The sequence below is a fragment of the Pyrus communis genome, chromosome 2 (genome assembly GCF_041283825.1).
Source record: "Pyrus communis isolate YQ-2024b chromosome 2, ASM4128382v1, whole genome shotgun sequence".
NCBI classification, from domain to species: Eukaryota; Viridiplantae; Streptophyta; class Magnoliopsida; order Rosales; family Rosaceae; genus Pyrus; species Pyrus communis.
In genome coordinates this window covers 26,592,893-26,617,261 of record NC_142566.1, presented here as the reverse complement: position 1 = coordinate 26,617,261, position 24,369 = coordinate 26,592,893, and the positions used below count along the sequence as shown (strand labels likewise).

The following is a 24,369-nucleotide window of genomic DNA, read 5'->3' as shown; positions in this document are numbered from 1 at the left end:
GGAAGCGGTCATCGAGAGAGAGAGAATTAGACCGGACGTCAATTGAAGGCTTAGGTCATGCGAGCAAATTTAGACTTCTATCAAAAACAAAATAAAGAAAACCCAACCGTAATGGCCCAATAAGGTTCTTGGGCCTTGTATATAAAGCTATTGGGCTGTGGAATTTGTGCTAGTCGGCCTAATGAAAAAGAGATTTTTCAGTGTAATCGGTATATAGGATGGTATATCACGTGTCATTATATAAATAGTGGAATATGTGGACTAAAAAGTTAATAACTTAAAAATAAAATTTTCTATTCCTTCTATTAAAATGCGTAATACAACACTTGTGTTTCCGTCATAATGAAAAATTTTCATAAAAAAAAAAACCACAAATAATTGGATAATAAATTGATTAAAAAACGTGAGAAAATCGATGAAAAGTTGTGGGTGGAGGAGTCTTTTAATTGTTACGGAGAAATAAAAGACAGGTAGAGGAAGAGGTAGCGGCTGAGAGCTGTGGGTAAGGCGGTTGCGCCTCGGCCTGTCCTGTAGTCCGATACTACTGAAATTACTGTTATAGCCTTGGAGCCTGCTGCAACTTGGAAAGTCAGAAGTCCAATCGCAAAGACCGGACGAAGAAGCAGCGGTTGAAAGCAGAAGAGAAGTGATTGCTATGGCTATGGCGTCGAGCTGCCTCTCAGCGCTGATCTGCGTAACTCCTAGTTGCAGCTGGTCGAATTGGAGACGAAAGCAATCTTCTTTATCCCCAGCAAGGTCGTCGTCTCCTTCCTCCGCCCTGTGGTTCGATTCTCGACACCATCGGAGGAGTCAGGTGGTGCGTATGGCACCGGATGAGGAGAAGCTCACCCGCCGCAACCCTCTCGATTTCCCGATTGTAAGCGTGCTCCTCAGGCTACTCTCGATTTCTGCTGTGTGTGTGTGTGTTTTTTTTTTTGAATTGGGTTTGGAATTTTGGTTGCTAATTAGATTTTGGTGTTGCGGAATTGTGTTGCAGGAGTGGGAGAGGCCAAAGCCGGGGCGGAGGCCTGACATTTTCCCGCAGTTCAGTCCTATGAAGACGCCTCTGCCGCCTCCTATGCCGTATGACCCGCCGGAAGAAGACGAAGACGAGGAGGAGAAGAAGGAGGAGGAGGAAGAGGAGCAAGAGCAGGAGGAGGAATCTCCGGAGAAGATTGACCCAGATAAGAACAATATTTAATCGGTGCCTATACATTTCAATTTATGGCCCTTCTGCTTGTAGTGTTGCTTTAGGTTTAAATGCTCCCTCACCCTACTGTATGAGTTTAACGGATTATGCTTAATCTTTTTTGAGTTGTTTGATATCGAATTTTGAATGAATTTCGATGAAATGTGTACCCTTTATTTTACTCCAAAGCTCACATCATGTTTCACGAATTTACAAATATTCATTAAGAAGTAACGAAACAGCCTTTTGTGGCAAGAATGAATCCGAAAACTTCCTACACTTGACGGGATTTTCCCTGTGTCGCATTACATTTGTAAAATTCATATTTGAATAATGAATACTATCGGATGGAACGTGAAGTTAGTGTCTTTATCTAGGTTCCATGACAGTTATAGATAGACCATTTGTTGAACCCATATCCAACCTTCTTTCAGCTTGTGATGATCCGGATTCACTATTTGAGACACAGAATGCGGGTTGTTTTGGATCGGGTAAAAAGATGATATCACTTGTGAGCATGGATAGGACTTCTGACATGGTAGGTCTATCTGCTGCGTATTCTTGCACACATAGCAGACCAACATGAACATATTTTGTAACTTCATCTTCTGGGCACGAGTCCATTGACGGGTCCCTTATCTCTAGACAGTCACCTTGTTTCCATAAACTCCAAGCCTGCAGTCAATTAAATTTTGATGCACCGTGTGAGTGTTTCTGCTCTAATTGAAATTGAGTGCTAATTTTTTTCAATCTTTATAACACTTACAAGTTCAATAAGGCTGAGATTAGTAGATGAAACGAAAACAGTGTTCTTTCTGCCACTCACGATCTCCAGCAGTAAAACTCCAAAGCTGTATACATCAGACTTTTCAGAGAAAATGCCATTCATGGCATATTCCGGAGACATATAGCCGCTGCATAAAATCATCATACAAAAGTTAAGAAACCGTTCATATTTCATATAAGCAAGTATATAAATTTTAGGTGCCATTACTATGAAATATTAATGCTTTTTAAACTCACTATGTTCCTACAACTCTATTCGTATTTGCTCTGGACTCATTCTGTCCAAAGATTCTGGCCATTCCAAAGTCTGATATCTTAGGTTTCATGCTTTCGTCAAGTAAAATGTTGCTAGCTTTCAGATCTCTGTGTATGACTCTTACTCGAGAGTGCTTATGAAGATAAAGAAGTCCTTGTGCAATCCCTTCAATGATGTTGATGCGCCTCTGCCAATCTAAGAGATACACTCTAGTGGAATCTGCAGTTAATGTGAAATTCATAGTATGCTTAGTAGAGTTACAGATTTCATGGAAGAGGGGAGTCTTTGAATTTGAAGGGAATTATGGACAAACCAAAGAGGAAGGCATCCAAGCTTGTATTTGTCAGGTATTCGTAGATCAGAATTTTCTCTTCTCCTTGAATGCAACAACCCAAAAGCCGAACAAGATTACTATGTTGAAGTTCAGCTATAAGTGTTATCTCATTCATGAATTCTTCCAATCCTTGTCCTGAATGTCTTGCAAGTCTCTTTACTGCTACCTGTTGCCCGTCTGGTAATACACCCTACAAAAACTTTGAATGTCAGGTATCAACTTCCCAGATAGCCATTAGTCGATAAATTTATATTTTACCTTGTAAACCGGTCCAAAACCACCCTCTCCTAGTCTTCGGGCAAATGAGAAGTCATCTGTTGCAGTCACTAATTCAGGAAAACTGAACATCTTAAACTCCAGCCCTCGGCTTTTGCCGAATTTGAGTTTGAAAATGTCACCCAATCCGCTGATTTGGGATCCCAAGTCAAGTAATCCTTGCTCTTGGATTGTTTCCGCCTTGTCTGCAACCCAGTGATTGCAATAGTATATAAGGTACTTGTACTTGCAATTCATAATTTGACAGCCATAAAATCCTATCTAGTTTCTTCTTACCAGTTTGTTGCACATGTAGAAGTTTTCTTTTCCTTGTGTAGCAGAAGTACCCCAAAAGTAGCACTGCCACTGCGAGTACAATGCCTACGATACACCATATCCACCATTTTCTCTTTGTACTTTCTTTTTCGGTAGGTGTTCCATCTATACCCAACCACAGAATTAGCATTAACTTAAGTACTTGAAGTGGTTTAGAGCTATAGTAATACATAGATTCGAAAGACATTATCATTACAAGGTTCATATCTGTGTATCAAATAGCATGAACTGAAGATAGAAGAATGACAAGATTCATAGGTGCATTAGATAAACTCAGTATTAGTCATGCTAAACCAGTAATTAGGGCATACATACCTCTGCTATTATTTGCTATAGTAACGAAGTAATTAACTCCAAAGTAATCGTTCTTGACATAATGTGCTCCTTCTCTCATATACAGACATCCAGACCCATTGGGATTTAAAGGTCCGTAGCCGACACAGGTGCAATCACTCCAGCAAGTTGCGTGACAATCGCTAAGATCCAAGTTAGTATTACTATCATTATACGTCAACTTAGCATCACCTGAGTAGCCTCTCATCGGTAGAAATAGCTCAGAACCATTCCTGCATTCAGACGTCGTCTGCTTTATGCAGACTGCATCTGGATAATCTGGGTTGGACGTACATGGACTTGTAACTGTGGTTTCCCATGTAGTACCGTCTGAGCCTAAAATCGACTGCAGGAGTTGGCCCCAAGTATTGAGTTCCCATCTCGAAAGAGTTGAGCTGTTTTTAACAGCATAAGTGAAGTACTTCTCCTCTGCATTTGAAACAAAATTGAACTCGAACAAATCAGCCCTGCTTGTGAGTTCAGGGGTCCTCTGAAAACTTCCACTTTCCCAGATCCCACTGGTCCAGTATACAACATCTCGCTGCCAGATGATTAACCGGTTGGTGCGATTGGGATCCACACTAAGCCTGAAAGCACCTGCTGTAGGCACTTGATCGCTGAACCATGAAGAAATTGTTCGATTACGCCGTGTCCTAAAGTCCAACCCTAACTTCATTCCAGGTAACAATGTGTTCGATGGATAATCAAAACTTTCCCATAAAATCTTTCCAGGTGTTCCATCCGATGCTACTTCTCTTAACATAAAGTTTCCGGTATCCATCATATAACAAGTCACATTACCGGAAACTGTCTGATTGTAATCCCATACAATAATCTCCCCTCCACCATGTTTGATCTTCATTTTCCCATCACTATCCAACACGAACACTCCAGACGAATCCACGACCGGAGTTTCAGGGTTTCCCACCCACACCGCATCCGGATGATTTGGTAGTTTGCTATACCATATTCCCAAGAACCGATTGCTCGTAGCACCCAGGTTGCTCGAAGCACCGGGACTGAAGAACCCTAGCTTGAAGTCACCGCGCTGAGAAATGAGGTGATCGTTTTCCTGGTCCCGTAGCTGCTCCCCTTGCTTGAGCGTGTACAGCACTATTTCTGCATAACAAGGGAGAAGATAATGCATGAAGAAACATGAGAAAAACAGCAGCACAAAGCTTCTCTGTGCAGCCATCGGCTATAATATTTTGCTTCTGTCTACCATTTTTTTTTCAGAGAAGCTTTTGTAGCTTGAATTGGCCTGCAAATTGAAGAATTTTCTCCTCTGACTTTTCCTGATTTGTCCATTTTCTTTTGAATTTAGCTGCACAAATCTTAAATGTGGGAAGACTTTTGTCATAAAATTGGTTGAAATTTTGGAACGATATTATTGATTTGTTCTTCATTTTTTTATGGGTATAAAATTATTACCCAGTCACGATCGAAGGTTCCTCAAATCATGAACATTTTAATTTCGTACTAATTGCAATTAATTAATTTTCGTTGAAATTATTATCGATTGCTTTGAAATCTCAAGATTTCCAACGCGTTGCAGATTTTTTTGGAATAAAAAAGGGTTGCGAGTCCTCTGTTTCAGCCGTCACGAGGTCAAAGGGCTTAAATTTCTTCTAGTTTGAGCTCACGGCGTTTACTCGCCGTGTTTGGCTAATACGTGATGGAATATAGCAATACCGTCACGCGGTAAAATATGTTCAATGCGGTAGAAATATCAATGTGTAAATTTATAAAAATATTAATGGATATATAATTATTAGTTGTCTTCGGCGAAAATTATAAAAATTTGCAATGGGTGGGTATATCAACTCGTTCAGAATTAATTGGAATTAAGAGAAAAATATCTCAAAAAAAAATTCAAAAGTTCGAAATCAGTAATGAGTTCAATCGATTTTTTTGTAGTAAGTCAGTAAATATTATCGATATTCATTGATTATGGTGAAGTTTGCATTTCATCCTCTTTTTCATATCGATTTTTAATTTTTAAATATTTTTACTGAAATATTGATCATTTCTCGAATATTTTAAATACTAAATACGTGATATGTTTATAACTTTAGAATATAATATTCATATTTTAAATAAAACACATTGTGAACAGGTGGAAAGCTCTACTATGTAGCCATAGTTATACTATGTCACCATAGGAATTGGATCCGCTTCGGACTTTAGCGTCCAGAACTAAAGATCAAATCATCTGGACCGTTGATTGATATGTAAAAGAAATCAGAGTCGTTTGTTTTGTATGGTAGGCCAGGAAAATGAGTTAATAGGGACCGTTGGATCAAATTTGTGCGACTTAAATGAATTGATTCCTAGGCTTTGAACACTAATGTCCGGAACGGATCCAATTATATCACTATATTCCGGTGTCGTACATAATTTCTCGTGTTGGACGATTTGCGAACCCATCTTTGGCTAACAGAATTAGAGACGGAGGAGTTTGGTGAAATGCAATAAGTAGCTGACTAGTAAAAGCCCAAAACGCAGTTTGTTTTGGCATATTTCATTTCCCGTCTTCTTAAGTTGTTACGCGAGTAATGTTAGGAGGGAGAAATCAAACACCTGACCTAGAATGCAAGGGTAAAATATTAGGGTTCGGTGACATGAGAGCAATTTTTATAATACAGATACATTGTCACAGTAACGTTTCGTGCTAATGATATAATGAAACGTAGAAAGAAACTGACACATAATATTGTATTATTGACACAGAATGTCACTATAACGGTTTACTCGTGACATATAAGTAGCACAGGTGGGTGGGACAGACAAGAAAGAAGATTGAATGGTTTAGTACATGCAGATGCAGGATAAAACAGTCAAAATAGTCAAGAAAAAGAAGGTTTATGTGATCATACTGTTTAACCTCATGAAGTAAGCGTAAAAGTTTTGTGCTTCAGCTCATGCATTATTCGTGATGGCCATTGAAAGTTCTCTATATAGTGATATCGAAATCTTGGTAAATTCTTGTCCATCAAGATTCAAAACAGTAAACTCGTGGCTGAAATCCTTACAAGTTCTCGTTAAGAATCCTTAAGAAAATCATAAATGGCCTGCTATTTTCTTGGTAAATTCTTGTCCATCAAGATTCAAAACAGTAAACTCGTAGCTGAAATCCTAATAAGTTCTCGTTAAGAATCCTTAAGAAAATCATAAATGGCCTGCTATTTTCTCCTTACTCGAGCAATCAGCAATAAGAGTTGAGGTGCAGTGAAGAACAAAAGACAAAATCGTCAAACTTTTGCATCTCGTGGTTGGTTCTCCAACAAGTAAAGAGCAGATCATTTGTGATTTTACTGAGGAAAATAGCATGGTTCGCCTTATTTAAATCCCGAGAGAGACTACCAAAGTGGTCTATTTCTTAATTCTCAAGTTCGTCAAACTTTATCCATTCGCCTTTTTTGAATTTTGTAACAAGAAGCTTTTACCTGGCTTCCATCACAGTTATGGGCACATAATCTGCTGAACCCATGTCCGGTCGCCTCCCATCAGGCCTCGATGACCCAACTTCACTTCTCGAAATGTAGTATGCAGGTTGTTTCGGATCAGGGAAAAACATGGAATCGTTTGTGAGCATGGATACGACTTCTGCCATGGTAGGTCTATCAGCTGCATACTCTTGCACACATAGCAGACTCAAATGAATAAACTTCAAAACTTCGTCTTCAGGGCACGAGTCTAACGATGCGTCCTTTAGCTCTTGAGTGTCACCTTGTTTCCACGAATTCCAAGCCTGCAATCGTTTAAATTTCATTGCAGTGATTGAGTTTTTTCTGCTCTGGTTGAAATTGAATGCAAAATTTGATCTGTTTTAGTAACTTACCAGTTCAACGAGGCTAAGAGCAGTAGATGAAACGAAAACAGTGTTCTTTTTGCCACTCACAATCTCCGGCAATAGAACTCCGAAGCTGTAAACATCGGACTTGTCAGAGAAAATGCCTTTCATGGCATACTCCGGAGACATATAACCGCTGCATAAAACCATCATCTGCAATTAGATAACATTCACATTCGAAGAAATGCATATACAGAGATTTTTGTGTATACTTACTATGTTCCTACAACTCTCTTTGTCTTTGATGTGGATTCATTCTGTTCGAAAATTCTGGCCATTCCAAAATCTGATATCTTAGGATTCATGTTTCCGTCAAGTAAAATGTTGCTAGCTTTCAAATCTCTGTGTATGATTCTAACTCTAGAATACTTGTGAAGATAGAGAAGTCCTTGCGCAATCCCTTCAACTATGTTCACGCGTTGTTGCCAATCTAAATGCTTCCCTTTAGTTGAATCTGCGGTTTATTGAAATTCATATAGAGCATGGTTAGCAAATTACAAGTGCAGGGGAAGACAGAAAAAGGGAGTCTTTGGATTTGAAAGGAGTTGTGGACAAACCGAAAAGGTAGGCGTCCAAGCTTGCATTCGTCAGGTACTCATAGATCAAAATCTTCTCTTCTCCTTGAATGCAACAACCAAGAATCCGAACAAGATTTCTGTGTTGAAGTTCAGCTATAAGTGTAATCTCGTTCCTGAATTCTTCTAGTCCCAGTCCCGAATTTCTTGCTAGTCTCTTTACTGCTACCTGTTGGCCATCTGGTAACACACCCTGCATTGTTATTAAAAGTCAGGTACCAATTTTCAGATAGCTATTGTTCGATAATTCAACGTAGATTTTACCTTGTAAACTGGTCCAAAACCACCCTCTCCGAGCTTGCTGGCAGATGAGAAATTATTCATTGCAGCTACTATTCCCGAGAAACTGAACATCTGAAACTCCTGGCCTATACTTTTGCCTAGTTTGAGCCTGTGTACATTGCCGATTCTGGTAATTTGGGATCTCAACTCATTTAATCCTTGCTCTTGGCCTGCACAGTTTTCATGAATGCAATAGTATCTAGAGTTACATGCACGCTTAATTCCTAACTATGTTAGCAGTAAAGAAATCCTTTACGATTCCTAACAACTTACTGGTGTGTTGCATGAATCTACTTTTGATTTTCCTTATGTAGCGCAAGTAACCTAAAAGTAGCACTGTCACAGAAAGTGTAATGCTTATGACAGACCATATCCACCATTTTTTCGCTACACTTCCTGCTGATCCGATCTTTTTTCCTTCTTCAGTAGGTGTTCCATCTAGACCAACCACAAAATTAGCGTTAAGTACTTGAAGAATTTGTTGAGAGCACACGTATGAAACTCAAAACATCAAATAAGAGCACGAATCATAGACTACGAAGGAAGAACGAGAAGATACATACCTTTGCTACTATTCCTCCCTATAGTAAGAATATAAGTAAAGCCAAAGTAATCACTCTCTTCAAATTTTGCCCCTTCTATCATATACACACATCCAGTCCCATTGTTGGTATACAAACTTTGATATCCGACGCAGGTGCAGTTTCTCCAGCAGGCAGCGTGACAATCGCTAATAGCCAAGCTAGTATCGTCATCAGCGTATAGGAATTTGGTCTCATTAAAATAGCCTCTTATCGGCACAAACAACTCAGAACCATTCCTGCATTTGGAAATCTTCTCCTCTATGCACATTGCATCCGGATAATTTTCGTTGAATTCACATGGACCGGTCACCGTGCTCTCCCAAATAGTCCAATTCGGGTTTAGAACCGAATGCAGGATTTGTCCCTGTAAATTCAGTTCCCACCTCGAAAATGTAGAACTATTTTTTACAGAATAAGAAAAATACTTCTCCTCTTTGTTTGAAACAAAAGTAAACTCAAACAAGTCCACCCTTTTTGTCAATTCAGGGGATCCTTGAAAACTATCGTTCACCCACACGCCGCTTTTCCAGTACACATCCCCTCGCCGCCATATGATCAATTGGTCGGCGCCACCAGGATCCACTCCGAGGCTGAAGGCGCCCGGTGCAGGGACTTGATCACTCAGCCATGAAAAAAGTGTCCATTTCTGTCCTGTCTTAAAATTCATTCCTAATTTCATTCCTGGTAATAATGTGTTGGTTGGATGATCAAAACTTTCCCATAAAACGCTTCCAAATGCTCCATTCGAAGCGATTTCTTGTAAAACAAGATTTCCGGTACCTAGTAAAGTAGCAGTCACATTACCTGAATCTGTTTGATTGGTATCTGATACAGATATCTGCCCTCCACTATACATAATCTTCAATTTCCCATCACTATCCAATGTAAAAACACCCGATGAATCGTTGATCGGAGTTTTTGGGTTAGCCACCCACACTGCATCCGGATGACTAGGTAGTTTTGTGTAAAATAGTCCCAGGTAACGATTGCTGGTGGCACCGGAAGCACTTGAAGCTCCAGGACTCAAGAATCCTAGCTTGAAGAAACCGCCATTTTCCGAAACAAGACGATCCTGGTTTCGATCAACTAGCTGCTGACCTTGCTTGAGTCGTGCAGGAAAATCTAGGGTTTGTGCAATACAAGAAGAAAAAAAGGATTGCTTGCAGTACAAACATGAGAAAATGCTCAGAATTAGGACAATATCGTATTTGCATCTCATGTTTTGTGTATGAAATATGAACCTTTGTTTTTCAGCAAACATTGACAAATGCTAATAACTTCTTGGTGCGGCAAAAAATTGTTGACATTTGGGGACTGCTGTGCTAGCGTTTATTCTTGACGTGATTTCATTGAAAAATCTACGTCTTGCCAGTTGTTACTTATTTATTGGTAGAATAAATGGATGGCAGTTGAAAACTCTAGGCACTTACGTGTGTGTGTTTTTTTTTTTAATGAGCAGTATTATCTACACTCTTACGTGTTTTTTTTTTGTTTCTTGAACTTTTAAATATTTTAATTTCTCAAATATGATAATGTGTGATTAGTTTGAAATACGGTTAATGTGATACTTCAAGTGCATGAAGTGCTTCTCTAATCATTATAATTATTATCCAATTTCTTGTTCAATGATCAAATATAGGTTTGTTTGAAAATGTTTTTAAAAGAGCTGAAAGAATTTCTGGCAAAAATATTTTTAGAACCAATTCTTAAAAAACAAAAAAAAAAAAAAAAAAAAAAAACTAATGAAAATAGCTTGAAAGGTTAAAGTAAATAAAGGGTTTTAACGATAATGACAAAATAAAGGGTAAAGTAAATAGTACCAGCATTGACCTTTTAGTGTAAAAATGTGGTTTTTCGTTAAAGTGATCATTACCAGGAGCTTTTTGTTAAAGTTCTCTTGAAAAAAATGTCAGTGAATCCCATAAAATACTTGAAGTGATTCCTACAAGAACCATTAGTCAATTACTTTTGAGATCCAAAAATATTTTCTCTAAAAACGTTTTCATTTATTTTAAAAACACTTCTAAACCAGTTTAAAGACCAATTTAGAGTCCAGTTGTGAGTCTTAATATCTTATATATTGTATGTCCTGCCATGTAATCAAATTGATTGAAAACTCACAGAGAGCGGTGCGCACAATTTGTTAAATTCAAGAATTTTAATTTACAAATTTTTCCCTTTGCATCCAAATCTAAACGAGGGCGAAATTACAAATTCTTAAGTCTAGTCTTAATTCCTAAATGGTGTCGATTAGTTCAAGAACTGCTCAAATTTGTTTGGATTCTCAATTCTTTAAAGATTTAGTCACAAGATGAATACAAAATAGTTGTTTTTTGTTTGATCAAAGAGAAAGAGTTGGGTGTTGCATTTTTTTAATGAACACCACCTGTTCTTCCTGGTGGTTTAAGGCTTTAAGCACTACCCAATTTTTTTTCATATGTCAAATTTTTTTCAGACGGGTAGGTTTGAATGTTTGCCGAAAGATCGACAGATAGAACTAACAAAATAAAATCCTAACAAATTAAACACCCCAAATCAAAACCCTCACTTCTCTTCGACAGTTCAGAAACTTCATCTCCTTCTAGTCCTTCTTCGATCTCCAGAATCCATTGTATGCATGAACAAATTTAATTTAAATATTGTTTCAATTTATTTATTTTTTGTGACATGTTTTCGTGGTTCTATTTTTTCTGGGGGTGTAGTCTCTTACACCATTGATGTTTAGGTCGCTGCTGAGGCTGCTAACATCCCTAGCTACCGATCCTGCTGCCTCAGTTTCGACGTTGCTCTACTACAGCGAGCTTCTTCCGCAGAACATCATCCTCGAAAGATTGGTTCGACACGAACTGCTCGATCGCGAAAATTACCTGTTTCATTTCCTCAACTTTTTGAGATGTTTTGGTAGGAACCATCAAATAGTCGTTTTATATTCTAATATAAGCTGAACCATGAGGCGGGGAAAGTCCAGAAGACTAGTACAAAGTAAAATGCAAGAAGGAGCTGACTAGTAAAAGCTAAAAACGCAGTTTGGTTTGGCATAATTCATTTCCCGTCGTTTTTTAAAGAAGTTATGCGAGTAATGTTAGGAGGGAGAAATCGAACACGTGAACTAGAATGCAAGGGTAAAATACTAGCGTTCAGTGACATGAAAGCAACTTTTATAGTACTGATACACCGTCACAGTAGTGTTTTGTGCTAATAATATAATGACACGTGAAGAGAAACTGACACATAATATTGTATTATTAACACAGAATGTCACCATAACGGTTTACTCGTACCATACAAGTAACATGGTGGGTGGGACATACAAGAGAGAAGCTTGAGTGGTTTAGTACATGCAGATGCAGGATAAAACAGTCATATAGTCATGAAAAAGAAGGTTTATGTGATCAAACGGTTTAACCTCACGAAGTAAGGGTAAAGGTTTTGTGCTTCAGCTCATGCATTATTCCTGATGGCCATTGAAACTTCTCTATATAGTGAGATCGAGATCTTGGTAATTTCTGGTCCATCAAGATCCAAAAAATTAAACTCGCAGCTAAAGTCCTAATAAGTTCTCGTTAAGAATCCTTAAGAAAATCGTAAATGGCCTGCTCTTTACTCCTTGCTCGAGCATCAGCACTGTGAGTTGCGGTGCAGTGAAGGTTTTACCTGGCTTCCATCACAGTTATGGGCACATAATCTGCTGAACCCATGTCCGGTTGCCTCCCATCAGGCCTCGATGACGCAACTTCACTTCTCGAAATGTGGTATGCAGGTTGCTTCGGATCAGGGAAAAACATGGAATCGCTTGTGAGCATGGATACGACTTCTGCCATGGTAGGTCTATCAGCTGCATACTCTTGCACACATAGCAGACTCAAATGAATAAACTTCAAAACTTCGTCTTCAGGGCACGAGTCTAACGACGCATCCTTTAGCTCTTGAGTGTCACCTTGTTTCCACAAATCCCAAGCCTGCAATCGTTTAAATTTCATTGCGGTGATTGAGTTTTTTCTTCTCTGGTTGAAGTTGAATGCAAAATTTGATCTGTTTTAATAACTTACCAGTTCAACGAGGCTAAGAGCAGTAGATGAAACGAAAACAGTGTTCTTTTTGCCACTCACAATCTCCAGCAATAGAACTCCGAAGCTGTAAACATCGGACTTGTCAGAGAAAATGCCTTTCATGGCATACTCCGGAGACATATAACCGCTGCATAAAATCATCATCTGCAATTAGAAAACATTCACATTCGAAGAAATGCGTATACAGAGATTTTTGTGTATACTTACTATGTTCCTACAACTCTCTTCGTCTTTGATGTGGATTCATTCTGTTCGAAAATTCTGGCCATTCCAAAATCTGATATCTTAGGATTCATGTTTCCGTCAAGTAAAATGTTGCTAGCTTTCATATCTCTGTGTATGATTCTAACTCTAGAATACTTGTGAAGATAGAGAAGTCCTTGCGCAATCCCTTCGATTATGTTCACGCGTTGTTGCCAATCTAAACGCTTCCCTTTAGTTGAATCTGCAGTTTATTGAAATTCATATATATCATGGTTAGCAAATTACAGGTGCAGGGGAAGACAGAAAAAGGGAGTCTTTGGTTTTGAAAGGAGTTGTGGACAAACCGAAAAGGAAGGCGTCCAAGCTTGCATTCCTCAGGTACTCATAGATCAGAATCTTCTCTTCTCCTTGAATGCAACAACCAAGAATCCGAACAAGATTTCTGTGTTGAAGTTCAGCTATAAGTGTAATCTCGTTCCTGAATTCTTCTAGTCCCTGTCCCGAATTTCTTGCTAGTCTCTTTACTGCTACCTGTTGGCCATCTGGTAACACACCCTGCATTGTTATTAAAAGTCAGGTACCAATTTTCAGATAGCTATTGTTCGATAATTCAACGTAGATTTTACCTTGTAAACTGGTCCAAAACCACCCTCTCCGAGCTTGCTGGCAGATGAGAAATTATTCGTTGCAGCTACTATTCCAGAGAAACTGAACATCTGAAACTCCTGGCCTATACTTTTGCCTAGTTTGAGCCTGTGTACATTGCCGATTCTGGTAATTTGGGATCTCAACTCATTTAATCCTTGCTCTTGGCCTGCACAGTTTCAATGAATGCAATAGTATCTAGAGTTACATGCACGCTTAATTCATAACTATGTTCGCAGTAATGAAATCCTTTAGGATTCAAAACAACTTACTGGTGTGTTGCATGAATCTACGTTTGATTTTCCTTATGTAGCACAAGTAACCTAAACGTAGCACTGTCACAGAAAGTGTAATGCTTATGATAAACCATATCCACCATTTTTTCGCTACACTTCCTGCTGATCCGATTTTTTTTCCTTCTTCAGTAGGTGTTCCATCTAGACCAACCACAAAATTAGCATTAATTACTCGAAGAAGTTGTTGAGAGCCGGTGTATGAAACTCAAAACATCAAATTTAGGGCACAAATCATAGAGTAGGAAGGAAGAATGAGAAGATGCATACCTTTGCTACTATTCCTCCCTATAGTAAGGATATAAGTAAAGCCAAAGTAATCATTCTCTTCAAATTTTGCCCCTTCTATCATATACACACATCCAGTCCCATTGTCGGTATACAAACTTTCATATCCGATACAGGTGCAGTTTCTCCAGCAGGCAGTGTGACAATCGCTAATAGCCAAGCTAGTATCGTCATCAGCGTATAGGGATTTGACTGCAGCAAAATAACCTCTTATCGGCACAAACAGCTCAGAACCGTTCCTGCATTCTGTAATCTTCTCCTCTATGCACATTGCATCCGGATAATTCATGTTGAATTTGCATGGACCGGTAACTGTGCTCTCCCAAGTAGTCTTGTTTGGGGCTAAAACGGACTGTGAAATTTGCCCCTGTAAACTCAGTTCCCACCTTGAATATGTAGAAGTATTTTTCAAGGAATAAGAAAAGTACTTCTCCTCTTTGCTTGAAACAAAAGTAAACTCAAACAAATCAACCCTTCTTGTTAATTCAGGGGATCCTAGAAAACTACCATTTTTCCATACACCACTAGTCCAGTACACATCCCCTCGCTGCCAAATGACCAGTTGGTCGGCGGCACCAGGATCCACGCCTAGCTTGAAAGCGCCTGGCTCAGGGACTTGATCACTCAACCATGAAAATAGTGTCCAATTCTGTCCTGTCTTGAAGTTCATGCCTAATTTCATTCCGGGCAACAATGTGTTGGTCGGATGATCAAAACTTTGCCATAAAACGCTTCCGAATGCTCCAATGGAAGCTAATTCTTGCAACACAAGGTTTCCTGTGTCTAGTAAAGAGGCAGTCACATTACCTGAAACTGTTCGATTGGAATCTGATACAGATATTTCCCCCCCACTGTACACAATCTTCAACTTTCCATCACTATCCAATGTGAAAACGCCCGATGAATCGCTGATCGGAGTTTTAGGGTTAGCCAACCACACTGCATCTGGATAGCTTGGAAGCCTTGTGTAAAACATGCCCAAGTAACGATCGCTGGTGGCACCGGAAGCACTTAAAGTTCCAGGACTCAAGAACCCTAGCTTGAATAAACCGCCATTTTCCGAAACAAGAAAATTCTTCTCTCGATCGGCTAGCCCTTGCCCTTGCTTGAGCAGTACAGGAAAATCTAGGGTTTGTGCATGAGAGGAAGATAAAAAAGACTGCATACAGAAACATGAAAAAAATTTCAGAATTAGCACAACATTGAGTCTCATGTTTTCTGTATGACCCTGTGGAGTTGAATTTCACTCCTCTCATTGTCTTAGTCTCCATTTTATTTGCAGCCATCTGTATAATTCTACCAGCACGGTTGACAGTTCAACCTTTGATTTTTTTTGTTGACTTTTTTTTCATTTTCTTCAAAATTAGGCGGTTTTCGCTACGTATTTTTTGGACCATTGACTTGAATTGTGCACAGTCCTTTCCAAAGGTTCGTGGAAATACTGGGAAAAAATCCTAAGACCAACCCCATCGTCTTCACACCGTAGGAGCTACATTCAATTGGTGTTGAAGTTACTTTAGTCTAAAGAAGGAGGCGAAATTGCATTGTAGAAATGAACAGTGTTTTGGACCACATTTCAGTTTATTTACGAAGCTGCCACTGTCTCTTTCTGCCGCTGATCTTGATGCCGCGTGTTGATGATCGTGGAAAGGCAGGGTGCGATCGTCACTTTACCATTCTCTTTCTCTCTCCCTCAGTTTCAATCTGCTCACCTAAAATCCCCAGATCGAACATCCTCCATCTCAAATAAAAAAATCTTCCCCCTTTAAAACCTATAGAATCAGCACTCATGGAATAATGATGGATTTTTGTTGAGGTAATTTGATTTTTTCCTCTTCTGTAATTTGTTTCTGTTAGTTTATTGTTCTTGAATTTTAATTTTTCTATTTTCTGACTTGGAAGAGTCGACCTTCAGGTGATAAAATCATGATGTGACCATCACATCTCACAACGAAGAAATCGCACAGGGCTTCATTGATTTCTGTCAACTCCGACCACGACTAGTGTCGGGTAAGCAATCGACTACCGCCTCTTCATCTTCTTTTTCTTCTTTTGCTTCTCCATGCGCATTCCAGTTTGACTGTTTGTGTTTTGGATGCATGTTGATTTCCTTAGTATGTTTAGACAGTTCGGATGTGCCTAATAAACAAACCTAATTTGCGTCGCGCGTTTAGTCATCACCTTCCTTCGTCTATAACCTCACGCAGAGACAGAGCTCCCCCAAAACCCTAAAAACCCAAAGGTAATTTTGTTTAATTTTTCAATTAGTTTTAATTATCTAACGAATCCCTAGCATAAATTCATTCTTTTTCTACTCTAAATGCGTATAATTTTTTGTTTTAATTTTTTGCAGTATTAATCACAAAGCTACGGAGCTGAAATTGCAAACGTTATCCATGGCTCGCTTCAAAAATGTAAGCTTGAAATTTTTAGGTTCTGTTTGGTTGTTGAGAAAACTGAATCAAAGAGGGTTTTTTTTTTGTTAATTTTCTCAGAAACGTAGTTGATTGTTGTGTTTCTGAAAATTTGAAAACAGAAGAAGAAGGTGTTTGTGAAGTCGGTTTCGACGAAATGATGTTTTATATGGTTAAACATATATATTCAAGATTTTGATCTCTGTGTGATTTGGCAATACTATTTTTCACCTAATATTCCTCTCTCTCTCTCATGAAGTCGCTGATTGCATTAAAAAAAGGTTCCCAGTTAATCAAGTATAGCCGGGAAGGGAAGCCAAAACTTTGTCCATTCAGAATTTCTACTATGAGTAATTTCCTTTACATTAGGATATTGGATTCATTTCATACTAATAAGTTTTTTATCTTACATCTTCTTCCAGCTGCGCATCTCCACGATCATTACTAGATATCTTAACCGCTTGAATGGCTTCATTTTTCGTATCTTTAACAAGATGAAACCACACTAATCTGGTTTAGGGATTTAGGGTTTTTGAGTTAGTTTTTGTGAAGGTCATTTTTTTATTTTAGGCACACTATAATCGATTACGAGTTTTGGGATCCTAAACACTTTGAAATGGTTTCCAGAAAAGACATCTTTCTGAAGGCGAGTAGTGACACTGTCAATTTCCTCAACCAATCTTCATTGGAATTTTCTCCGTCATCCTATATATTGCAGCATTAACACATTTGATAAGAAATTTTTAGTTTCTGGCCACTTAAGATGGCAGGAAAATGGACACAATAGATTATCCATGGTCTTTATCATAGCTGAGAATTGGAAAGTGCCTGAAATTATTAGTTATTAAACTCTTCCTTTTTGTTTGAAATGCGGGTGGTGTTGGACAAATGGGATAAAGGAAATGGTTGTTGCCTGAAAAGTTATCTGAAAATAATGGAAAGAAAATTTTCTGCATCGTTATTCTTTAATTGTATGATAATGTTTTCAATGTTTTAGATTACATTGATCTGTATTATTTTAAAGAATATATAAAGATTAGTTTATAGGTGTATGCACTTAATATTGGATATATGGTATTTTTCAGGTTATTTGACATACAATTGCATATAATCTCAATTTTCTCCTGCCGATTTTATCTGAGCTTCAGAATCGTTGAAAAATTTGTCTAAATAATAAATTAATTGAAATGGTTATTAGTAATGAATGAGGTGTTTACTGTGTTTTTTTGGTGTGTACAGAGCCAATGGTATGTTGCTAACGAAGGCAAAAACAAGATGCAGTTTGCTACATATAGAAAACAGAGGTTAGTTTGATTCCAACTCCTTTTTTTAGTTTATTTGAATAGAAAATTGGTAAGTTCGAGTCCAATTTGATTATTTCTTGCTTTTCTGCTGCCTGTCTGCTCTCCCCCTTTCTTGCTGCCGTCCATTGCTGTAAACAAAAAAAAAAAAAAAAAAACATTTGCCAACCCACCAAAGCCACAAGAAAAGACAAGTAGAATTTCATATTCTCTGCCCACTTTTATTCATGATTGTTGTTGGCTTCCATTTTTTAGAAAGGAAAAGTCCCGCTCTTCTTGGACAATACCATCTTTATCAAAACATGGATTCGGAAAGACATCTGACAGAATTTATTTTGAGTCTAAATTATTAAATTAGGAGAGCTAAGAAAATATTAATAACTCTGATTTTCTCTTTTGGCTACCACCTTGCTCTGCATTTCTCTTTTTCCTTCTGCTCTGCTACTTTTTCAGTGTTACAACCTCTATGCAAAAAACACATTGTATGTGTTTTGCATGTTTTTGTTCATGCTTCTATTCTTTGTTGTCATTGTAGTGACTCTGAATGGAATTCTCAGTTATCTATTCCTCTACAATACATGATACATCTTATTTTTGTTCATTGACAGATGATGCCACATGCTTGAGATTTTTATGCCATCACTCTGTTGGTTCTTTTGTGATTGTTATTATTTGTTTTAAAATGTGTATGTTGTGTGTGCACAAATTAGAGCAGAGATCCATGATTTAAATTCAAAATAATCCTCACATCAAACTTAGTTAAGTTCAATGTTGTTTTTTGAAACTTTGTATGTTGTTACCAATAACGTTAAGTTTAAATCATTTTATCATAACATTATGTATTTAAATTTAACTAATAATGTTAAGTAATAAAACGACGTAACAAAACAACATTCATTGAGACACGGCAAAAACAAGAATCTTCATTAACGTTATTAATAAACCAATCAATATTTCATAATTTTTTGCATGTAAGTGTACTAATATCGATCCAAAGCCGCATGACCTACCTGTGTGGTCAAATCTTCTGATATAACAGTCACTCGACGTTTTCAATGTACATAGCATTAATCTTTAGTACATTAATTCAAATAAAATTGTGGCTCAAGGGAACAGTTAATGATCCACATGGCATCAAAGTATCTTACTCAATTGTGCTTTTTCAGTTCTTTGAATGGACTTCCTATAATCCAAAATGAGCTATTGAACAACTCTTTTGCTACATTGTGTTTGCAAATCAATATTTAGGCTAATAATTGAAGGCTGATTCTTTTTTGTTGAAAAATGTAATCTGGATTCTTAAACTGTGGCGGTTAATGTGGTTTTTAGGTGAATTTTTCGGGTGGGGGAGAAGGGGTGGATGGGGGCTTTAAATTGTTATTCTCAATTGGTATATAAATATGTGCAAAACATGGATATCATGGAAGAATTCAAATGTTTTTTCTGCATTAGGTTGGAGAGCATGATCATTTTCTGTTTACACATCACAAAGTTTGTTTTGAGTACTTCTCACGCCATTGAGGCACAAATGTTCTTCCTGCATTAGTTAATGTTCTTTATATCAAAATTTAATAAATTCAATTTTCATTTGTATCCAAATATGTATTAAAGTAATTGTGATTGAAGTTTGTTTATGTCTGCTTTCCAAGATTTATTTTTTGTTTACATGTCGTACTCCGTTTATGAATGGTTTTTGGTTAACTGAAAGAATGCTTTTCATTCTTAGTTTTCAGGACTTTCTCTACCATTTACAAGTCAACCCCATAATACCAAAGTACAAGAGGAGCAGAGATTTGAGGTGATTTTTGCTCTAACTTATTTAGATTTTATATTCTGGGTTAATTATCAGCCGGATTCTGTTGCTAGATTTAGAATTGTAATTTGGTACCACTGCTGCCACCTGCCGCTTCAGTTTTCACATCCAAATGCCACAAAATGCTAATTTTAAATTCTAGGTTATGGGTAAGCATTATTATTTGGAGGCACAAATTGTTTTCAGCCGCTAAACCAAGTTCTAAATCTTTTTTTGTGTAGTTTACATTAGGCTATCCAAGCCCTATTTTAAATGTATGATTGGTTTGCGTGAAATGAATGAAAAAGAGAGTCAGAATACCCTGTGAGATGACCGATTCCGGCAACCATTTTAAATAAAACGTATCAAAAGTGTTGAACGGAGAGCTAAAAGATTATTTGCATGGAAAACATATTTCACTTTGTTTTCTTTACTCAAAGGGCTTTTATTTAATCCGGTTCTGTTTCGGTTACGTAGTTCGTGGTTCGCAGCGACTAAGAATTGTTTCCTAAGAAATCTATTGAGCTAAGTTCTTTTGGTGGGAAATTAGGGTTGCTGATGTTAGCAATGGATTGAGTCCTTCTGTTTGGTATGATTATATCTCTGAATAAGCATTAATAAATAGAACGATTTTGATCAATAATTTTATTCGGTCAAGATTCAAACTTCCATTGTAGAGCAAACTATAACTCAAACTCCCATTGCAGAACAAACTAGAAGTCAAACTCCCATTCCAGATCAAACTATGAGTCACACCCCCATTTCAGAGCAAACTGGGAACGAGGAGAAGCAATAGGGCATGGCTATTTTCGGGCCATCGGTCGTTTTGAGATTCTGGTGTAATTAGGTTTGAACATTCTGCTCCTCTGCTTCTTGATTTATATATATCTCGAATTTCTCTCAATTGCTAATGGATTTATCTTCTTGGGAAATTTCAGAAAGTCGGGTCGTGTGAGGAAGAAGCTGGTTTGTTGCCATTTTTAGGTATATAATTATGTGCCCTGATAGCATATTCAAAGCCTATTTAGTTATATGGGTTTTTTATTTATCTTTCTAAAGCTTTTGTGCTTGGATTTTAAATATGTGATTGATAATTACTTAGCACGATAATTGTCAAGCATTTGATCGTTATTCATGAATACAAAATCTTCATTCACAAATCACAAGTATATGATGAGCTATTTAGAAATTCGGCATTTTTGTCATCCAATTCAATAGCATTGGGGATACTATGCTAGAATTCTATTACAACTCCAGTTAAGAGATGTGAAGCATGAAGAATATCTCTTTAGGAAGTGTTAGCTAATCCGGTTAATTGGTCAACGAAATTAGCCATTTCTGTCATCTAGATTGGATAAGCTAGGAAGAATGTTAGAATAATTGGTCATATTCATTAGCCCTACGTTTTTTTTTATTGCATAATGATGGAATTGACACGTCATTTAGTCATAGTAATTGTTGTAATAAGTACGTATCAACTGCTGCATTCACTCTCTATCCTTCTCTTCATTTAGGTAACATGTATCTTATTCGTGCAGTTCAAGGTGATGCATTCAAGTCCCGCAGCAATGCTCGGGCACATTTTCTAGTTATTTCGATTTCTGACTTCCGATTGAATATGAATTTTTATTTTATTTTTTTTGTCAAAGACGATTGAATATGAATTTAATTCCTCATTTCTGTCCTGTCTTAAAAATTCAGAACAAGGATCCTCTCCAGATCCTTTTTGTGAGGATCCGGGATCAATCAATCATCCTCACAAAAAGAATCTGGAGAGGATCCGGGATCAATCAATTGTGTCCGTTCATCGTACATCGTGCAGTTAGTAATCATTTTAAATTTAAAATTGAATATAAATAGTACCTAATGAAAACTGATTGCACGATATACGATGAATGGACAAGATTGATTGATTCCTTGGATCCCCACAAAGAGGATCCTTGTTCAAAAATTCATTCCTGGTAATTATTTGTTGGTTGGATGATCAAAACATTCCCATGAAAACTTCCAAATGCTCCATTCGAAGCGATTTCTTATACAATTACATATACAATTACGTCTCAAATAAGATTAAGAGTGGGCACAAGCTGTTGAGTGCATGCTTGGTTGCGGTAATAAGGATTTGTATAGGTTCTGTTCTGCCTCTTAGATACCCACATCACAAATCTGGTTGTACAAGCTCACAAACACATGTGAATCTCAACTTTATTAGAGATATGGTATAAATGTGATACGTAAATTATGGTAAGAGTATCATCTCAACGGACTATACTCAGATTTGCATGGGTTATAAAAACGTCTATTAGAAACCTAGTCGACTACACTAGGAAAACCTAGTCTTTCAAAATCCCCTCAAATCTTAGTTCGACTAAACCCTACTTAATTTACGAATTTTTTCTTTAGTGGCCAAATCTAAACGAAATTACCAATTCTTAAGTTTAGTCTAAAAATTATCAAATGGTGTCGATTAGTTCAAGAAAACTGCTCAATTTTGTTTGAATTCTCAATTATCTAATGATTTTGATCACAAGATCAATACAAAAATACTTGTTTTCTTGTTTGATCAAAGAGACAAAGAGTTTGGTTTTGCATTTTTTTAATGAACTCCACCTAGTCTTCATGGTGGTTTAAGCACTACCCAATTTTTTTTCATGTCAAATTTGTTTTCAGACGGGTAGGTTTGAATGTTTGCTGAAAAATCGACAGATACTAATAAAATAAAATCCTAACAAATTAAACACCCCAAATCAAAACCCTCACTTCTCTTCGAAATCCAGTTCAGAAACTTCATCTCCATCTCGTCCTTCCTCGATCTCCAGAATCCATGGTATGCATGAACAAATTTAATTTAAATATTGTTTCGATTTATTTATTTTTTGTGACATGTTTTAGTGGTTTCTGTTTTTTTTTGGTGGTGCAGTCTCTTACACCGTTGATGTTTAGGCCTCTGCTGAGGCTGCTAACATCCTTAGCTACCGATCCTGCTGCCTCAGTTTCGACGGTGCTCTACTACAGCGAGCTTCTTCCGCAGAACATCATCCTCGAAAGATTGGTTCGACACGAGCTGCTCGATCGCGAAAATTACCTGTTCCATTTCCTCATCAACTTTTTGAGATGTTTTTGGTAGGAACTATCAAATAGTCGTTCTATATTCTAATATAAACTAAACTATGAGACGGGAAATACAAACTTGAACGCCATGCGAGTTTTTTCTGCATTTTTGAAACCGTTATTTATTGGTGATTTGTGAGCGTTCGAGTTGTAATATGTGAGTTCATATCATATAATGAGATATGTTTTACAGTTATTCTCTGTATTTGTTTGGATCTGAGAGTTCAAGAGAATGTCACATTCGTAAATGTGCACATGTTATTAGTTAGGTGCACTTTTTTCATGAACTAACATATACAATCCAAATTTGCATCTCAAATTTTGTAAAATTTATATATTAGTTTTTGGGATGCGCAAACTAGATTAATTAAAGTCCAAATTAGTTTCGAATCTCCTCGAACCCAAACGTAAAAATCTCTTTGAGTCCTTGTTATGGCCTCTTGCATGTCAACGGGATATTTTCTAGTTTGAGTTAGGCACCGTTAGTGGGCTGGAAAGGGATACTTTCCACATTTCTTCTTCCTAATCTACCAAGTTCAGGGATCGGAGCTATTAAAATTTAATCCAACAGTTACAAATAAAGGTCAATCTTAAAAGTTATAATAACCTTAGGAGGAAGCAATCCGAAGAGAATCTCTTTCCCAGTGGGCTTGCCAACTTCAGCCAGAGTCATGTGCTTGCACAAGTTTTGCACTCCTATAATCATAGGGATCGCTGGGCCAGCACATGATAATAATGTAGTTAGCTTTTGGGCAACTGGCCCATTTTGAAAAGGTTATTTTTGGTAATTGACCTCATTTATCAAACATGAGCTGGCATTTTGAATTGTTATGAGTTGTAGCCTAATTTTAAGGAAAAAAAAAACTCATGTGAGAGACATTCCAAATATGTCATTCGTATAATATTTTTTACAAAATACATGGGATCTTTTATTTTGATTTCATTCGACCTCATATTTGTTTTCTCTTTTACGAGAGATGTCCTAGTAGGGTAGTCATACCGAATATTCACTCTACTTTAAGAGTCATTATTTGATGGATCACTTGTAAGTGTTTGTACTTAAAACGTTTTCGGTCATTTTAAAAGTACTTTTAAACGAGCCCATAGAAAACCGAAAAAGTGATTAAAATCTCACACATAAAAAAAATCTTTACCAAAACCTAAAATCTTGTATGCCTTGTTTGTGCAGGAATGTTAGATAGAGAGAGATGAAGGGGTTGGTGGTAGCTTAGATATTGGAGGAAATTGAGAGACAAGTGTCTAAATATTCGATAGTTATGTCCCCTTTAATTAGTGGAAGTAACATGTGGTGGGTTGCTTAATTTATCCCCAAACACACAACTAACAAGTGGATTAGTTTAATTAATCATTTGACTAATTGGATGGTTTTGGTCGATGCAATGTCGAATCCAAATTCCATACGTAGTGGGGTGGTGATGCAAAACCGTAAAGCCTAATCCATCCACGT

General features: G+C 37.4%; 4 protein-coding genes and 3 long non-coding RNA genes across 7 annotated transcripts; 4 read left to right on the top strand and 3 right to left on the bottom strand.

Annotated features, from left to right (window-relative positions):
- The first annotated feature begins 422 nt into the window (after positions 1-422).
- LOC137747315 (uncharacterized) lies at positions 423-1,352 on the top strand. Its single transcript, XM_068487408.2, has 2 exons — positions 423-877; positions 998-1,352. Exons 1-2 carry the CDS (start codon positions 656-658, stop codon positions 1,199-1,201), a joined length of 426 nt encoding a protein of 141 aa, XP_068343509.1. The 5' UTR covers positions 423-655; the 3' UTR covers positions 1,202-1,352.
- LOC137747314 (receptor-like serine/threonine-protein kinase SD1-7) lies at positions 1,342-4,942 on the bottom strand. The gene is made up of 7 exons (XM_068487407.2): positions 3,472-4,942; positions 3,118-3,261; positions 2,824-3,026; positions 2,545-2,755; positions 2,213-2,450; positions 1,956-2,103; positions 1,342-1,864 (listed from the first exon to the last, which is right to left on the bottom strand). The coding sequence occupies exons 1-7, from the start codon at positions 4,682-4,684 to the stop codon at positions 1,559-1,561; spliced, it is 2,463 nt and encodes an 820-aa protein (XP_068343508.2). The 5' UTR covers positions 4,685-4,942; the 3' UTR covers positions 1,342-1,558.
- Positions 4,943-6,461: 1,519 nt separating this feature from the next.
- Positions 6,462-10,031, bottom strand: LOC137746930 (G-type lectin S-receptor-like serine/threonine-protein kinase CES101). Its single transcript, XM_068486941.2, has 7 exons — positions 8,763-10,031; positions 8,473-8,637; positions 8,182-8,369; positions 7,900-8,110; positions 7,559-7,796; positions 7,331-7,478; positions 6,462-7,240 (listed from the first exon to the last, which is right to left on the bottom strand). The coding sequence occupies exons 1-7, from the start codon at positions 10,000-10,002 to the stop codon at positions 6,932-6,934; spliced, it is 2,499 nt and encodes an 832-aa protein (XP_068343042.2). The 5' UTR covers positions 10,003-10,031; the 3' UTR covers positions 6,462-6,931.
- A 1,966-nt stretch (positions 10,032-11,997) lies between these two features.
- LOC137748126 (G-type lectin S-receptor-like serine/threonine-protein kinase At1g67520) lies at positions 11,998-15,560 on the bottom strand. The gene is made up of 7 exons (XM_068488210.2): positions 14,266-15,560; positions 13,975-14,139; positions 13,684-13,871; positions 13,402-13,612; positions 13,061-13,298; positions 12,833-12,980; positions 11,998-12,742 (listed from the first exon to the last, which is right to left on the bottom strand). Exons 1-7 carry the CDS (start codon positions 15,494-15,496, stop codon positions 12,434-12,436), a joined length of 2,490 nt encoding a protein of 829 aa, XP_068344311.2. The 5' UTR covers positions 15,497-15,560; the 3' UTR covers positions 11,998-12,433.
- An 850-nt stretch (positions 15,561-16,410) lies between these two features.
- On the top strand, positions 16,411-16,894 carry LOC148698838 (uncharacterized). The gene is made up of 3 exons (XR_015959499.1): positions 16,411-16,525; positions 16,637-16,697; positions 16,820-16,894. It is a non-coding gene; the product is annotated as an uncharacterized LOC148698838 (long non-coding RNA).
- Positions 16,895-20,496: 3,602 nt separating this feature from the next.
- On the top strand, positions 20,497-21,358 carry LOC148698837 (uncharacterized). The gene is made up of 3 exons (XR_015959500.1): positions 20,497-20,637; positions 20,729-20,774; positions 21,305-21,358. It is a non-coding gene; the product is annotated as an uncharacterized LOC148698837 (long non-coding RNA).
- A 1,112-nt stretch (positions 21,359-22,470) lies between these two features.
- LOC148698836 (uncharacterized) lies at positions 22,471-23,232 on the top strand. Its single transcript, XR_015959495.1, has 2 exons — positions 22,471-22,617; positions 22,711-23,232. It is a non-coding gene; the product is annotated as an uncharacterized LOC148698836 (long non-coding RNA).
- The last annotated feature ends 1,137 nt before the right edge of the window (positions 23,233-24,369 follow it).

Coding starts and splice junctions, on each gene's coding strand:
- LOC137747315 (XM_068487408.2), top strand. CDS start 656: ATGGCTATGGCGTCGAGCTGCCTCTCAGCGCTGATCTGCGTAACTCCT. Junction 878..997: donor ACCCTCTCGATTTCCCGATT/GTAAGCGTGCTC, acceptor ATTGTGTTGCAG/GAGTGGGAGAGGCCAAAGCC.
- LOC137747314 (XM_068487407.2), bottom strand. CDS start 4,684: ATGGCTGCACAGAGAAGCTTTGTGCTGCTGTTTTTCTCATGTTTCTTC. Junction 3,262..3,471: donor TATAGCAAATAATAGCAGAG/GTATGTATGCCC, acceptor GGTTGGGTATAG/ATGGAACACCTACCGAAAAA. Junction 2,104..2,212: donor AATAGAGTTGTAGGAACATA/GTGAGTTTAAAA, acceptor GATTTTATGCAG/CGGCTATATGTCTCCGGAAT.
- LOC137746930 (XM_068486941.2), bottom strand. CDS start 10,002: ATGAGATGCAAATACGATATTGTCCTAATTCTGAGCATTTTCTCATGT. Junction 8,370..8,472: donor TAGATTCATGCAACACACCA/GTAAGTTGTTAG, acceptor AAAACTGTGCAG/GCCAAGAGCAAGGATTAAAT. Junction 8,111..8,181: donor GTTTTGGACCAGTTTACAAG/GTAAAATCTACG, acceptor ATAACAATGCAG/GGTGTGTTACCAGATGGCCA.
- LOC137748126 (XM_068488210.2), bottom strand. CDS start 15,496: ATGAGACTCAATGTTGTGCTAATTCTGAAATTTTTTTCATGTTTCTGT. Junction 14,140..14,265: donor AGGGAGGAATAGTAGCAAAG/GTATGCATCTTC, acceptor TGGTTGGTCTAG/ATGGAACACCTACTGAAGAA. Junction 13,872..13,974: donor TAGATTCATGCAACACACCA/GTAAGTTGTTTT, acceptor GAAACTGTGCAG/GCCAAGAGCAAGGATTAAAT.